Source organism: Mastigoproctus giganteus, chromosome 9, assembly GCF_048544385.1.
Source record: "Mastigoproctus giganteus isolate SK-2022 chromosome 9, ASM4854438v1, whole genome shotgun sequence".
Taxonomy (NCBI): Eukaryota; Metazoa; Arthropoda; class Arachnida; order Uropygi; family Thelyphonidae; genus Mastigoproctus; species Mastigoproctus giganteus.
In genome coordinates this window covers 217,042,073-217,060,194 of record NC_143583.1, presented here as the reverse complement: position 1 = coordinate 217,060,194, position 18,122 = coordinate 217,042,073, and the positions used below count along the sequence as shown (strand labels likewise).

Sequence of the window (18,122 nt, the reverse complement as noted above, 5' to 3'; positions counted from 1 at the left end):
TAGAGAAACATCATATCACCAAAGGCGAAGTCTTTGTAGGTGATGGACCCAGCAAGCATTCATCTCCCTGGCGCAACGTACAGCTCATGGCTCAAGCTACAGACAATATAATTACAGATTCAATAGTTCTGGTACTACATGAGGTATAGCTATTGTTGGTGACTATATGTCAGAGAAAGGATAAATATGGTGCATAAAAAGGATAGGTGAAATAGGCCCAGCATATGTCTCAGAAGCAAAAGTTAATAATATAGGGCAGCAAAGGGAGCAAAATCTTTTAAGGGAGCAGAAAGTGATACCATTATGCACAGTGCTACTAATGACAGTAAGAAGAGAACTGAGGATTTACTTAATAGACATAGAGCAATATTAAGAAAAAGTTATAAGTTAGCATTTAAGTGAAAGTGTCTACAATTCTACCCAGACGTGATAGGAAGGAGTATATGAAAACAGTTTCATCAATTGATTTGGACCTATAGAGACTGTGTGGCTCACAGGATAAAATTTTTCTCAGCATAATCTGTACAAGTTAACAGGAGGAACTGTTTTTTCTTTACAGGGATGGAATACTTAAATAGAAGGAAGGTGAAAGAATACAAACAAATGAAAAGTCATGCAAAGTCCTCCATCTGGAAACTACACACCTTCAAGGAGATCTGATTTAGGTGTATAATACTTTGAATGGATTGAGTAATCTCAATGCTGATGGCATCCTTCCTCTTGCTCAGAGTAGAAAGGATGGTTTCAGGATAGATATTCAGAAATTTGCTTTCAGCCATTGAGTAGTTGATTACTGGAACAAACTTCCATTTAGCTTTGTAAAGGTGGATAGTTTGAATAAATTCAAGAAAGAACTGAACTGGACAATCTTAACAGATTGTACAGTTCAGTTCTTGGATGGGAAATGTCTTTTCTTTTTTTCTTTTTTTGGCTGATGCTATATAACTGAAAGGGTAGCCGTGGGGATAAGCACCGGACCACCAGTAGCAACGACATGGGTTCGAGCCTAGGTAAAGCAAAAATAAAATTTATATATTGGTAAATAAATTTGATGAATTTGAGGTATTGCTCAAAACATCAAAGGCAGATATTGTTGGGATATCAGAGACGTGGTGTCACACAGATATAAGTAATGCGGAACTGGAATTTGGGGAATACAATGTGTATAGAAAGGATAGACAGGACAGGAGGGGAGGAGGGGTTATGCTATTAGTTAAGAAACACAAAGTCCAAGGAAGTGAAGCCAGTCGACATCGATGGACAGGGCAGTGTCGAGACAGTTTGGTGTGACATAAGCATAGGGAAATCAAAATTGAGAGTAGGAGTGTGCTATAGGCCTCCATAGCCGAGTGGGCAGGAGCGGGAGTGCAGTAGCACACGCTCTTTGAGTAGACCGGGGTTCAAGCCCCTGACTGCTGAATACGGTCGATCTGCCAACCCGCACTGGACCAGCGTGGCAGATTATGGTCCATTTCCCTCAGCATGAATTGTTGAAGAGGCTTCCATCCTGTAGTGGGTTGATAATGGCTGCACTTTACTTTTTTTTATAGGCCTAATGACTCTGATGAGTATAATAAGATATTGTACAGGGAAATAGAGTGGGCCAGTAAATCAGAGAGTCTTATAATGGGGGATTTTAATTTCCCAGAGGCAACTGGAATTTGTGGATTGGTCACTCGCACACTAGCAAGGATTTTGTGGATTTATTGGATGATTGTTTTCTACATCAGCATGTTCGTGAGGCAACAAGAGGGAGCAATACTCTTGATCTGATTATCAGTAGTGATTCTTCATGCATTAAGAATCTGCAGATAAATGAACCACTAGGTGGCAGTGATCACAGTGTGTTGAAGTGGGATTTACTCAAGGAGGTAACTACCATCAGAGGTAAAGGGAAGGGTTTTTGTTTTCGTAAAGGCGACTATGATGGTCTGAGACAGTATTTAAATTCTATACAGTGGGACCAACTGATGATGTTACCAACAGCAAACTCAAAATGGGAAGCATTCAAGGAACTAATCTTGGAGGCTACCAGGCTTTACATACCAACTAAGAAATAGTGTTCAAGGTTTAGGCCTAAATGGTTGTCAGATGAACTAATGAGACAGGTGGCAGAGAAGAAAAATGCATGGGATACATACAAATTAATGGGTGACATGGAAGCTTATGATAGATATAAGTTGGTCTGTAACCAAGTCACAAAGGAGATTAGGCAGGCAAAGGCAGACTACGAAAAATCCTTGGCAAAGGATGCAAAGAAAAACAGAAAAGAGTTCTTTATATATTTAAACTCAAGAAGGAAAGGGATGAATCAGATTGGTCCACTGGATATTGATGGTTCAACAGTTGAGGATCCTGCTCAGGTGGCTAACAATCTAAACGAGTATTTTGCATCTACATTCACGCATGAGGAGTTATTCAGGAAGGAGAATGATGTAGGTAAAGTAAATATTGGCAGTGAGCTGGATGATTTTGTAATAACTGAGAAGAAAGTGGAGGAGAGATTGTTGAGGATAAACATAAAAAAGGCACCTGGGGTGGATGGGATCTATCCAGTTATATTAAAGGAGGCGGCAAAGGAAGTAAGCAAACCCTTAGCCATAATTATGAGAGCTTCTTTGGACTCAGGGGAGGTACCCATAGACTGGAGATGTGCAAATGTAACCCCAATTCACAAAGGAGGATCAAAGGCTGACACAAGTAATTATAGACCTGTTAGTTTAACTTCTGTTCCAGGTAAATTAATGGAGGAACTGGTTAAAGAAGCACTGCAGGATCATCTAGACAAGAATTCAGTTATAGCTCAGACGCAGCATGGTTTTGTTAAGGGCAGGTCTTGCCTGACCAATTTGATTGGATACTATGATGTAGTCACAAAAGAACTGGATGCAGGGAATAACTTTGATATTATATATTTGGATCTTAGAAAGGCTTTTGATACTGTTGCACATGGAAGACTGCTGCACAAATTGGAGCAGTGTGGCATTGGAGGCAAATTGCTGCTATGGATAAGGGGTTGGTTGAGTGGCAGAAGACAGAGAGTGGTAATCAATGGACACTGCTCAACGTGGACTAATGTTATTAGTGGAGTTCCTCAGGGTTCAGTGTTGGGTCCGTTGTTGTTTTCGGTGTTTATGAATGATATTGATGATGGGATATCAAGTTTAATGTCCAAGTTTGCAGATGATACAAAGGTTGGCAGGGTTGTTAAGGACACTACTGACGCTATGCTGCTGCAACAGGATCTGGAAAGGTTGAACAGATGGGCTGAGAGGTGGCAAATGAAGTTTAACATTGACAAATGTAAAGTACTACACATCGGAAACAGTAACCCCAGATCAACGTATCGACTCTGCGGTACTACACTGACAGTGGTGGAGAATGAAAAGGACCTGGGGGTAATTGTGCAGGCAGATGTGAAGTTCTCTGAGCAGTGCAGACGAGCTGCAAGAGTAGCTCATGGTGTCTTGTCAATGATATACAGGAATTTTTCTAGCAGGGATAAAGAGGTGATTATTCCCTTGTATAAGGCAATGGTTAGGCCACATCTTGAGTACTGTATACAGGTCTGGAGGCCTCATTTCAAGAAGGATGTAGAGCTGCTGGAACGGGTACAGAGAAGGGCAACAAGATTAGTGAATGGAACAAAGGGTTGCTCTTACGAAGAAAGGCTTAAGTTTTGCAAATTACAGAGTCTGGAGACTAGGCACCGGCGAGGTGATCTGATAGAGGTGTATAAGGCTTTGAATGGTTTGAGCATGCTCAATGCCAATGGGATTCTTCATCTTGCTCAGAATAATCACCTCAGAGGGCATAAATTCAAATTGAGGAAGGACGGATGTCGGATAGATGTGCGGAAATTTGCCTTTGGCCAGCGGGTGGTTGGTTGGTGGAACCGACTTCCATCACTTGTTGTTGAAGCTGATAGCCTAAACAAATTTAAATCTCAACTGGACAGGTATTTCGAACGAACGGAGGGGTGAAATGGGAGTGGTGTGTTTTTTTTTTTTTTTGGCTGATGCTGAATAAGCTTGCTTTCTTGCATCATATGCCTCTACTAATGCTAATAACCTTGCATAATTTTTCATTACTATTACTACTACTAATAATATTTGTTGGAAAACTGTTAATTTGGTGGAGTGGGGAAGGATAATACTAACAGATTAACAGCAGCTGCAAACAGAAGTGAAAGTTATTCTTGCACTGCTTCTATTGGGATATACAACATCCTGGAAAGCAAGATGTAGATCACAAGGATTACTTGAGAGGAGTCCTTGTAATCTACAACTTGTAATCTTGTGAGGACTACAGGTCCTCATGGGACAATCAAATACATGGGCTGTCAGAGTTACCTAAGAGCAAAAACTACAGGAACACTTCAAATGTGATAAATGAGACATATTAAGTCGTCAAATGCCTAAGACAAAGGATGCCTAAGGCAGTATACCCAGTTAATGTGAGTGGAGGAGGAGTACATTAAAAACTAAATGGACACAACTACACAGACAAAAAAAGTGGATCAGAAAATCAGTATGCCTTGTAACAGAAGAAGAATCTGACTGTCCAGATACTGACGGGAACTTGGGAATCACCCACTCATACAGTGAGTGGGTGATTCCCAAGTGGAATGTTACTGAATTTACTGGATGACTATTTTTTAAGACATCGTGTTAGAGAGGCAACAAGAGAAAGCAATAATCCTAATCTAATTATAGCAATGGAAATGATTTTGCTCTTTATGCACTAAGAATCTCCATTTAAAGGAAATACTATGTGGCAGGTGATTGTAATATATTTATATGGGATTTAATTAAAGATATAACTGTTGTCAAGGGAAGGGATTGGGATAAAGTGAAGGGATTTGGCTTTTGTAAATGTGGCTACAATGGCATAGCTGTGAACTTCCTTCAGTCAGATATGAGTTAAAGATAACTTGTCACATCTGACTGAAGAGATAATGACAAGATAATCATAAGAAATGTACCTGGAGTGGATGGGATCTATCCAGTTATATTAAAGGAGGCAGCAAAGGAAGTAAGCAAACCCTTAGAAGAGCAACCCTGGATTCAGGAGAGGTCCCCATAGACTGGAGATGTGCAAAGGTATCCCCAATTCACAAAGTGGGATCAAAGGGTGACATGAATAATTACAGACCTGTTACTTTAACTTCTGTTCTGAAGAAAATAATGGCATCACTGGTTTAAAGAAGCATTGCAGGATCATCTAGACAAGACGGCAGTAATAATTTAGACACAGCATGGGTTTGTTAAGGGGAAGTCTTGTCTGACCAATTTGATTGGATACTATGACGTGGTCTCAAAGGAACTAGATACAAAAAATTATTTTGATATATACTTGGATTTCAGGAAAGCTTTTGATACTGTTGCACATGAAAGACTACTGTACAAATTGAGGGAAAGTTGGGCAAATGAGGGCATTAAGGGCAAGTTGCTACAATGGATAAAAGCATAGTTGAGTGGGAGAGGACAGAGAGTAGTAATTAACGGACACTGCTTTTCATGGACTAATATTATTAGTTGAGTCCTCCAGGGTTCGATGTTGGGCCCATTGTTGTTTTGTATATTTATCAATGATATTGATGAAGGTATATCAAACTTAATGTCCAAGTTTGAAGATGATACAAAGGCTGACAGGGTTGTTAATGACAGTAATGACAGTATCCTACAACAGCAGAATCTAGAAAAGTTGGGTAGATGGGCTGAGAAGTGGAAACTGAAGTTTAACATTGACAAATGCAAAGTACTGCAAATGGGTAGCAGTAACACCAGAGAAATGTACTAACTGTATGGTACTACATTCAGGGCAGCAGAGAATGAAAAAGACATAGGGGTAATTGTGCAGTCAGATATGAAGTTTTCTGACCAGTGCAGATGGGCTGCTAGAGCAGGTCATGGGGTCTTATCAATGATATACAGGAATTTTGATAGTAGGGAAAAGGAGGTGATTATCCCTTTGTCATGCCATGAGTACTGTGTACAGGTCTGGAGGCCTCATTTTAGGAAGGATGAAGAGTTGTTAGAATGATTACAGAGAAAGGCAAGAAGATTGGTCAGGGGAAAGAAGAGGTCCTCTTACCAAGAAATGCTTAAGTTCCACAAATTGCAGCATCTGGAGACTAGGCACCTGTGTCTGGAAAGTAGGCATCTGATTGAGATGTATAAGGCCTTTAATGGCTTGAGCAGGCTCAGTGCTGATGGGAATCTTCCACTTGCTCAGATTATGAACTTGAGGGGCATAAATTCAAATTTAGGAAAGACAATTGTAGAATATATGTGCGGAAATTTGCCTTTAGCCATCGGGTGGTTGATTCTGAAACAAACTTCCATATGTCGTTGTGAAAGTTGATAGCTTAAATAAATTAAAGGAAGAACTGGACAAACTTTTAGCGTTAATGAATGGCTGAAATGGAATTTTTTTTTTTTTTTTTTCCGGCTGATGCTGTGTAAGCTTGCTTTCTTGCATCATATGCCTCTACTAATGCTAACTGTCAATGCTGGAGACTAGGTATCTGTAAGCAGGACAAAAAAAATTTTTTTTTGTTAAGTAACCTTCAAAACATGTGTTTTTTGGGAAAAACAGAGGTTTTTTAAAGAATTTTAAAACTGCATTAGAATTAAATTTCACAGACAAAATATTCATTATATATTTAAAATGCCATTTCTGGATGTTCACACAGGCGGAGAAAATGTGCACGAAATATGGATAATTTGGAACAATTTGAGGCAAAGAAAATTGTTGAAAATGTTGTTCAGGGAAAAAAAAACAATAAGTTTTGATACTAAAAAGTAGCATTTCCACTGGTACAGAAAGAAATTGTTATTCAAATTTGCTGTTTCACTTAATTGATACAATTTTATTAATTATATCCCATTATTGATAGCATTAGCATTAGTAGAGGCATTTGATGCAAGAAAGCAAGCTTATGCAGCATCAGCCAAAAAAAAAAAAAAAAAACCAACTTCCACTTCACCCCTCTGTTCGTTCAAAATACCTGTCCAGCTGAGCCTTAAACTTATTTAGGCTATCAACCTCCACCACATGGGATGGAAGTCTGTTCCACCAACCAACCACCCGCTGGCTAAAGGCAAATTTCCGCACGTCTATCCTACATCTGTCTTTCCTCAATTTGAATTTATGCCCTCTCAGGTGATTTTTCTGAGCTAGAGGAAGAATCCCATCAGCACTGAGCATGCTTAAACCATTCAAGGCTTTATACACCTCTATCAGATCACCTCGCTGGTGCCTAGTCTCCAGACTCTGTAATTTGCAAAACTTAAGCCTTTCTTCGTAAGAGCACCCCTTTGTTCCATTCACTAATCTTGTTGCCCTTCTCTGTACTCGTTCCAGCAGCTCTACATCCTTCTTGAAATGAGGCCTCCAGACCTGTATACAGTACTCTAGGTGTGGCCTGACCATTGCCTTATACAATGGAATAATCACCTCCTTATCCCTGCTGGAAAAATTCCTGTATATCATTGACAATACTCCATGAGCTACTCTTGCAGCCCATCTGCACTGCTCAGAGAACTTCATATCTGCCTGCACAACCACCCCCAAGTCCCTTTCATTCTCTACCACTGTCAGTGTAGTACCACAGAGTTGATATGTTGCTCTGGGGTTGCTGTTTCCCATGTGTAGTACTTTACATTTGTCAATGTTAAACTTCATTTGCCACCTCTCAGCCCATCTGCTCAACCTTTCCAGATCCTGTTGCAGCAGCATAGTGTCAGTAGTGTCCTTGACAACCCTGCCAACCTTTGTATCGTCTGCAAACTTGGACATTAAGCTTGATATACCATCATCAATATCATTTATAAATACAGAAAACAATAATGGACCCAACACTGAGCCCTGAGGGACTCCACTAATAACATTAGTCCACGATGAGCAGTGTCCATTGATTACCACTCTCTGTCTTCTCCCCCTTAACCACCCCTTTATCCATAGCAGCAATTTGCCTCCAATTCCACATGGCTCCAATTTGTGTAGCAGTCTTCCATGTGCAACAGTATCAAAAGCCTTTCTAAGATCCAAGTATATAATATCAAAGTTATTCCCTGCATCCAGTTCTTTTGTGACTGCATCATAGTATCCAATCAAGTTGGTCAGGCAAGACTTCCCCTTAACAAAACCATGCTGTGTCTGAGCTATAACTGAAGTCTTGTCTAAATGATCCTGCAGTGCTTCTTTAACCAGTGCCTCCGTTAATTTTTCTGGAACAGAAGTTAAGCTCACAGGTCTATAATCACTTGTGTCAGCCTTTGATCCTCCTTTGTGAATTGGGGTCACATTTGCACATTTCCAGTCTATGGGTACCTCCCCTGAGTCCAAGGAAGCTCTCATAATTATGGCTAGGGGTTTGCTTACTTCCTTTGCTGCCTCCTTTAATATAACTGGATAGATCCCATCCACCCCGGGTGCCTTTCTTGTGTTTATCTTCAACAGTTTTTCCTCCACTTTACTCCAAGTTATTTCAAGATTCTGCAGCTTACTGCTAGAGTTGAATACACCTCTGGCATTCCCCTTGCTGAATAACTCCTCATGTGAATGTCGATGCAAAATATTCATTTAGTTTGTTAGCTACCTGAGCAGGATCATCAACACTTGACCCATCAATATCAAGTGGACCAATCTGATTCATCCCCTTCCTTCTAGAGTTTACATAAGTAAAGAACTCTTTGCTGTTTTTCTTTGCATCCCTTGCCAAGGATTTCTCGTAATCTGCCTTTGCCTGCCTAACCTCCTTTGTAACTTGGTTGCATATCAACTTGTATCTATCATAGGCTTCTGTGTCATGTGTTAATTTGTAAGTATCCCATGCATTTTTCTTCTCTGCAATATGCCTCATTAGTTCAACTGACATCCATTTTGGCCTAAACCTTGAACAATATTTCTTAGTTGGTATGTAAAGCCTAGTAGCTTCCAAGATAAGTTCTTTGAATGCTTCCCATTTTGAATTTGCTGTTGGTAACATCATCAGTTGGTCCCACTGTATAGAATTTAAATACTGTCTCAGTCCATCGTAGTCGCCTTTACGGAAGCAATAACTCTTCCCTTTACCCCTAATGGTAGTTACCTCTTTGAGTAAATCCCACTTCAGCACACTGTGATCACTTCCACCTAGTGGTTCATTTATCTGCAGATTCTTAATGCATGAAGAATCACTGCTGATAATCAAATCAAGAGCATTACTCCCTCTGGTTGCCTCCTGAACATGCTGATGTAGAAAACAATCATCCAATAAATCCACAAAAGCCCTGCTAGTGTGTGAGTGACCAGCCTCCAAATTCCAGTCAATATCTGGGAAATTAAAATCTCCCATTATAAGACTCTCTGATTTACTGGCCCACTCTATTTCCCTGTACAGTTTCTTATTATACTCATCAGAGTCATTAGGCCTATAGCACACTCCTACTCTCAATTTTGATCTCCCAATGCTTATGTCACACCAAACTGACTCAACACTGCACTGTCCAGCGATGTCGACTGGCTTCACTTCCTTGGTTTTTATGTGTTTCTTAACTAATAGCATAACCCCTCCCCCCTTCCTATCCTGTCTATCCTTTCTGTAGACGTTGTACTCTCCAAATTCCAGTTCTGCATCCCTTATATCTGTGTGACACCACGTCTCTGATATCCCAACAATATCTGCCTTTGATGTTTTGAGCAATACCTCAAATTCATCAAATTTATTTACTAAACTCCTAGCATTGGTGTACACGCAAGTATACCTGCACCTCTTTCTATTCTTAGCTACCCTAACACAACCCATGTGTTTACTTGTATCGCAATGGCTCCCAGCAGTCTCTGAAATACCATGCATCTTGTTTTCCAGGCTTCTGCTGATTCTAATAGAAGCAGTGCAAGAATCTCTTTCACCTCTGCCAGTGGCTACTGTCAATCTATTGGTCTTTGTCTCCCCCCAAGCTAGCAGTTTTCCGACCCACCTAACACTGCCTCGATAGCATCAGCAAATATTCTTGCACCCTTTCTATTTAAGTGTATCCCATCCCTGTAGAAGCAATCTCTCCTGTTAACAAGTACAGTCCAGGCTGAATAAAATCTACCCCTTGAGCCTTGCACAATCTTTCCAGGGCTGAATTGATCGACAAGGCTCTCATCATATACTCCCTCCTATCGTGTCTGGGCAGAATTGCAGACACTTTAAAATTCAACCCTAATGTTAAGTAATTCTGCCGGTCTCCTACTTTTGGATATCCCCCATCCCTTTTGGCTTGGCCACTGATTACTTTAATAGATGAACTTTTCTTCCTGTTTCTATCTCATAAGAATTTTATAAGATATACGGATGAGGATATCCAAAAGATTATGAAGACAGAAAGAAGTAGAGGACAATTTCGTTTTGTTTCGGAAGTAAAACAGAAGTTGGTTGATTTCAAACTCTCATGAGGGAAGATGATCTCATATGAAAACTGTTGGTGGGGGGGGATTTTTGGAAAAAATTAAAAACTTATTAAAAATGCATGAAAGTATGTGCATGTAAAATGTATTTGTTTGCTACTGAGTGTGTGTGTGTGTGTGTGTGAATGATAGCATTCCTCTTTCCTAATACCATTTGCAATGCCACCACGACTTTCAGCTGTTGCTGCCTTTCCTTCTCACACATGATGTGTTGCTCATGTGCTCCCTGGATGGAAACACTGTCACAATTCTGTATGTTGCACGACATCAATGAGTAGATGAACTTGACTGTGACAAACCAGGATGTGTAAACTACACTTGGTACATACATTAGTACTTGCCCAGCAGAGGCTGTAATGTGGCATACATATGTTGTAACAAAGCATGCATGAGACACCAGTTGAGTAACTCTGTATCCCTCCCTGTAGGAAAGGCCGCTTTTCTCCCCTATTCTATACCCAACTTTATATTCCACCCTCTCCTCTCTTACTATCCCACCACTTTTCATGGTGCTTACTGGGATTAGCTGAAACAGAGCTTAGTACAGTAGACAGCCAACCTTCTCACAGCAGGGATGGGAATCAGAAGGTTGCCTTCCAAGGCCAGTCATACAAAACAATAATCATTAAATAAACAAACTCACACAACACACTACTATCTACAGAGAAATGCTCAATATAGAGACAGAAAGTACAGTGTAAGGGAATTCTGAGACACTGCTATAACAAAGATACATACATATATGTATACTACAATGAGCTAGTTTTTCCTACAAATCACTTTTTCATACATAATGATTGCTTGCAGAAACCATTTTTCTTGTAAACATAATAGATTTTAACAAAAAATATTCAAGTTGAAAATGATAAATCATTTTTTCATAACTTGAACTAGCAGTTAATAAGAAATAACAAATTCTCTCCCAAAAACATTAGAATTAAAACAAGTTGTGTTAAAAGTATAAATTCTGCCATTAACGTACCATGTTAAATAATTATTACAGGGAAAGTGCTAAAATGGCACCTTTGGCATGGAAGGATTACACACAAGGCAGGCATATTGTGGCATTGGCAGTGAAAGTGCTACACAACATAATTCATCTGTTAAATAAAAATAATTAACACACACACAACAAACACTTACAGGAATTCCGGGATCTCCAGGCAATCCAGCATCTCCTTTTTCTCCTTTAATGCTCTGAAAAAGTACATATGAAAAATATACCAAATGAATTATACTTCTCTCCATGAGTTGATTTAAAAAAACCATTTCCTTGAAAGAAGTGATGGAACATTTTACAGCAAATGAAAGTTTTAATACATTTTTGAATGTAATTTAACATCATAAATTTAGCTGTTAATCTTAAAGAAAACTGAAAACAGAACTTTCCCCACAAATAAGTTAACTATCACTCATTTATTCACTCTCCAGTAATAACTTAGCATACTTCTGATTGTTGCTGTTGTTGTTGTTGGAATGGGGGTTAACGACACAAGGGCTACTGAGGCCAAATTTGTCTGTTCATTGTTTATTTACAGGCAACATATAGCTATAAATATTAAATTATATGCTCCTGTACAGGTAAATAGATTTTAGGTACATCAAAAGTTCTTCTATGTTTGCTTCATTTCCTATGAAGTGAGATAAATCATGAGAGACATTCAATATGGAGAGAGATTGCCAAAATAGGATGTGAGGATGAGAAATTCTTCCTTATGGCAGACACAGCACTGAGGGAGTTTGTGTAAATTATGGCAGGTGAGATGGATAGCTCAATAATTTTACTAAGTGCTAACTTGATAGCATATAATTCAGCAGTGAAAACACTGCAGTCTAATGGTAGTGCGGCTGTAGCAGTGAATGAAGGAAAAACTGCAGCAGCAGCACCTACCGTACTGGCAGTTTTTGATCTGTCAGTATAAATTTTACAGGCATGGGAGTTCAGAGTAGCATGAGCTGAGTGCAACTGCCTGATATTGCAAGGAGGTGTGGCATTTTTCCCCCACCGAAGAAATATACATCTTAAGAGACAGAAACATATGTCCAAGGTGGAACAGGAGCAGTTGTGTCCTGAAAAATATCACTTAAATCAATATTCCAAATCTGAACAAGCTCATTAATTCTGAGAAGCAGGTCTATTTTCATTTGGTTTGCTCTCATAGAACAAATCACAAGTATTATAAAAATACTGCCAACTGGGGTGCAATGGAAGACTCTGGATTTTAGCAGCATATTGGAGCAGTAATGTTTTCCTACGAAGATGTAATGGAGAACCATGTGCTTCGATATAAAGACTTTGGATTGGAGAAGTCTTGAAAGTGCCCTACTTTACAACATCTAAATATCATCCAGCTCAGAGCACTGTGCTGGATGATATTTAGATGTTGTAAAGTAGTGCTTCTGGCAGAGTCATATATGTTTGTTTGTTATTTGGTTTTTAGGAGCATTAGCAACTAAGGCCATATTGCTCCGTGAACATGCGGTGATCATTTCCTGACCTTTCTGTATTTGGTGGTGACGGGCTCGAACCCCGGTTTAATCAAGAAGCGTGTGCTACGCACTGCTGCTCCTTCCCACCTGGCTACGGCAGAGTCATATACTAGACAGCCATAATCTAAGTGTGAACGGATTAAAGTTCTGTAAAGATGAAGTAAAGTATATCGATCTGCTCCCCAAGACACGGATAAGACTGATCGTAGTATGCATAGTAGGGGTGCGATGGAAGACTCTGGATTTTAGTAGCATATTGGAGCAGTAATGTTTTCCTACAAAGATGTAATGGAGAATCATGCACTTCGATATAAAGACTTTGGATTGGAGAAGTCTTGAAAGTGCCTGACGCAGTCCTCAGAGCACTGTGCTGGATGATATTTAGACGTTGTGTAGTACTTCTGGAGGAGTCATATACTAGACAGCCATAATCTAAGCATGAACGGATTAAAGTTCTGTAAAGATGGACTGAAGTATATCGATCCGCTCCCCAAGACACGGATAAGACTGATCGTAGTATGTTCGTATGCTTTAGACAAACATTTCTTAATTGAGTAATGTGAGCTTGGAAATTAAGCTTGTTGTCTAATATAAGACCAAGAAATCTGACAGTAGTAGTAAGCGGGATTGGAGTATTGTTGATTTGTAATTCAGGAACAGGATGGATAGCCCGATGCTTGCAAAAGTAGATGGCAGTGCATTTCTTTTCTGATAGTCAATAACCATTCCTTAAAGTCCAGGATTCTATCTTGGTAATGGAAAGTTGGAGTTAGCATTCTATGGTATTGATACGTTGAGACTGACAGGAGCTGGTAAGATCGTATGCATACATATAAGTTTCAATAGTTTTTGGGATATCATGTGTCATGCTGCTAACTCTAACTGCAAAAAGTGTTGAACTAAGTATCAATCCGTGCGAGACACCTTCTTCCTGAATGTGAAAAGCAGAGAGTATGCTTTTAAACCAGACCTGAAATGTGTGCAATTGCAAAAAATTTTTAATTATTTCAGGCAAATGGCCACTAAATCCCAGATGGTCAAGATCCATAAGAATACCATGACACCAGGTAGTGTCAATTGTCTTTTCAAGATCTAAGTTGACCATAACTAGATGTTGTTTCCTGACAAAGGCATTGCGGATATGAAATTTAGCTTTGATGAACACATGTAGGATTGATCTATTTTTTCAAAAGCCATACTGATGATCTGGAAGGAGATTCTGTGACTCCAGGATGTAGGTGAGCCTACTATGAACCATCCTTTCGAAAATTTTACCCAAGCAGCTCGTGAGAGATATGGGCCTATAATTTTGAACCATAGTAGGATCTTTTCCTGGTTTTGGTAAGGCAATAATAAAAGAATGGCACCAAGAAGGAGGATAAGCATTTTCATAGAAAATGCTTATCCTTCTTCTTGACACTCCAGCCTTCATATTACACTAATAGTCCAGAGTGTGGAAAAATGATAGTTTTAGGAAAGTGAACAGTATATGATTGAAGATTATAAAGTTGGAGCGCGATTTCCTGTCTGTGCTAGTAATGACCCTGGACATATATATAACAGTATTAGGCACAATGGGAAACTAAAGACTGGTAATTATAAGGATAAATTCAGTGCAACAAAAAGGAAATAAGTTGAAACGGATGAGTAAGACTAAAGAATTGACTACATAAATGTGAACTAACCCAATACAATGCAATCAAATCAATACGACATGATCAAACTAGATGAGCGGAATAAGAATGAAAGTAAACAGATACACAATGTGTATGCTAGTGAACTAGTGCCAAAAATGTGAAAATATGTGAAATTTTTTTTTAAAAAAATTAATAAGAAATAATTTAGACTGGCACCCAGTAAGCATGGAGGCCGTATTGTGGGAAATATCACATTGAAAAGATGTTATACCAAAAAAGAATAAATAAATAAATAAAATAAATAAATAAAATAAATAAAAAAAATAATAGTAGACACTCGGAAGATGAAGCTACAGTGTTCATTATACGTGTATAAGCATCCTGCAACTAGCAATCATATCTACATGTTTTCCACCGTAGATTTCAATTTCCTTTTTAATACTCCTCCTATTAATCTTTACGATATATATATATATATATATATATTTTTTTTTTTTTTACATTAACTTCTTGCATTACTATATTTCTGATGTTCTCAGAATTCTCAATTTATATATGACTGAATATATCACAATAACATTTTTTTTTTTTTTTGACACAGTCTAATTAGAGACCTAACCGGTGTATAAATTTTAACAACAACAAGAAACTGTTCAATGTCCAATCAGAATAATACACTTAAAACACAAGCACGACATTGCAAGGAAAGAAGTAAAGTTACAAAATTATTGTGCAGGACTGAAATTATTTCATGCTATTACTCTTTGAAAAACAACAAATCTGTCACTTCAAAAACTATTTGAGTAAAACTGGATCCATATTTAGAAAGGTAAAGAAAGTTTCAGTCATTAACAATTTCAACCTTTAATGTGAAAATCATTTTCTTACAATGCAACTGACAGGTCTTCTGTATTTGCTGCCAAGATAGAGATCTTTACTACCACCAAATTATCCTTAGGATTTATTAGCATTAGTAGAGGCATATGACACAAGAAAGCAAGCTTATAGAGCAGCACCCAAAAAAAAAATCTTCCCATTTCACCCATCCATTCACTCCATATGTTTTTCTAGTTCTGCCTTGAACTTATTTAGACCTCCACTACAACAGTTGGAAGTTTGTTCCAAATATCCAATTACCTAGAAACCTTCCATCTGATCAATGATCACCAGTACGGATTCCATCAGGGTTGATCCACTGGTGATATACTGGCTTATGTTACCCATTTATGGACAAATTCAATAGAAACGTTTGGCATAAAGGTCTTCTAAACAAGCTTCCATCTTATGGTTTACAAACTGTTTTTTTGTAATTGGTTATCCAGTTTTCTCTCTGATCACTCACTGAGGATGATGGTAGATGGCTGACTATCTTCTAACTTCTCGACTAATGCTGGTGTCCTCCAAGGTTCAGTTCTTTCCCCCACTCTTTCCTCTTGCATACTAATCACCTTCTTCCATTGACTGGCAATCCTATCCATAGTTTTCCGATGATAGCACATTGTATTCCACTTTCCATTTTGAGAAAAACAACCTTGCCCTGCTCAAACAGCTTCAACTCTCAAATATCTGCTACCAATTCTTTAAATGCTGATCTCCAGGTAACTCCCCAGTGGGACAAAAACAACTTAGCTGATTTCAATCCTTCTAAAACTCAGTCTTGTCTTATATCTTGCAAAAAAAAAAGGATTCTTCTGTTCCTATGCTTATCTTTGGTGACACTCCAATTTCTAGGCAAGTTGATATATCTCTTTTGGCGATTACCCTAAATTCTAATCTCTCTTGGCACAAGCACATTACAAAAATTGCTTTCCCTGCATCTAAAAAACTTGGTTTTCTCTTTTGCTCTCAGAGTTACTTTTTTTCCAAACAGCTGTTCACTCTGTACAAATCGCAAATCTGCCCTACCATGGAATATTGTTCCCACATCTGGGATGGTGCCTACAAAACCTCTCTCAGGCTTCTAGATTCCATTCACAAGAGGGCAGTTAGGTTAATTAAAGACTCATCTCTCCACTCGCTGTCTAATAGATGTACTGTTTCTGCTGCATGCCGAATGCTGAACTGGAATTTGGGGAGTACAATGTGTACAGAAAGGATAGACAGGATAGAAAGGGAGGTGGTGTTATGCTGTTAATTAAGAAAAACATAAAATCAAAAGAAGTGCATCCAGTTGATATAGATGAACAGTGCACTGTTGAGTCAGTTTTGTGTGACATAAGCACTGCAAAGCAAAAATAAGAGTAGGAGTGTGTTATAGGCCTAATGAGTACAATGGATTGAGTACAATGAACAATTGTACAGAGAAATAGAGTGGGCTAGTAAATCGGAATGTCTTATAATGGGGGATTTTAACTTCCCAGATATTGACTGGATCTTGTGGGTTGGTCACTCACACACTAGTCAGACTTTTGTGGATTTATTGGATGATTGTTTTCTGCAGCAGCATGTTCGAGAGGCAACCAGAGAAAGTAATACTCTTGATCTGGTTATCAGCAGTGATCATTCGTGTATTAAGAATTTGCAGATAAAGGAACCACTAGGTGGCAGTGATCACAGCGTACTGATGTGGGATTTACTTAAAGATTCAATTACCATCGGGGGTAAAGGAAAGGGTTTTTGCTTCCATAAAGGTGAGTACAGTGCTCTCCGACAGTGTTTAAATTCTGTACAGTGGGATCAACTGACGATGTTACCAACAGTAAATTCTAAGTGGGAAGCATTCAAGGAATTAATCGTGGAAGCTACTAAAAGTTTCATACCTATTAAGAAATACTGTTCAAGGTTTAGGCCTAAATGGTTATCTAATGAACTAATGAGACTCGTACTAGAGAAGAAAAATAAATGGGATGCATATAAATTATCAAGCGACTCAGAAGCCTATGGCAGATATAAGCTAGTCTGTAATCAGGTGACAAGGGAGGTTACGCAGGCGAAGGTAGATTACGAGAAATCCTTGGCAAAAGATGCTAAGAAAAACAGCAAGGATTTCTTTACTTATATAAACTCTAAAAGGAAGGGGATGAATCTGATTGGTCCACTTGACTTCTATGGTTCGACTGTTGATGATCCTGCTGAGATAGCAAACAAACCGAATGAGTATTTTGCATCTACATTCACACATGAGGAATTATTAAGGTTTGAAAATGGCAGAAGGTTATCAAATTGTAGCAGGATACTTAATGATTTTGGAATAACGGAAAGCAAAGTGGAGGAGAAATTGTTGAAGTTAAACATAAGAAAAGCACCTGGGGTGGATGGGATCTATCCAGTTATATTAAAGGAGGCAGCAAAGCAACTAAGCAAACCCTTAGCCATAATTATGAGAGCGTCCTTGGACTCAGAGGAGGATCCCATGGACTGGAGGTGTGCAAATGTATCCCCAATTTACAAAGGGGGATTGAAGGGTGACACGACTAATTACAGACCAGTTAGTTTAACTTCTGTTCCGGGTAAAATAATGGAGTCACTGGTTAAAGATGCATTGCAGGATCATCTAGACAAGACTGCAGCAATAATTCAGACACAGCATGGGTTTGTTAAGGGAAAGTCTTG

At 38.8% G+C, this 18,122-nt stretch overlaps 1 protein-coding gene across 2 annotated transcripts in view; it reads right to left on the bottom strand.

The window, feature by feature from the left end:
* Positions 1-18,122, bottom strand: part of LOC150081124 (uncharacterized) — a 1,253,880-nt gene that overhangs the window by 854,839 nt on the left and 380,919 nt on the right. For both annotated transcript variants that reach the window (XM_090381132.1, XM_090381131.1), the window contains exon 12: positions 11,587-11,640. In XM_090381132.1, coding sequence (XP_090237258.1) covers positions 11,587-11,640 — 54 coding nt within the window. The remainder of the gene's footprint in view (positions 1-11,586; positions 11,641-18,122) is intronic.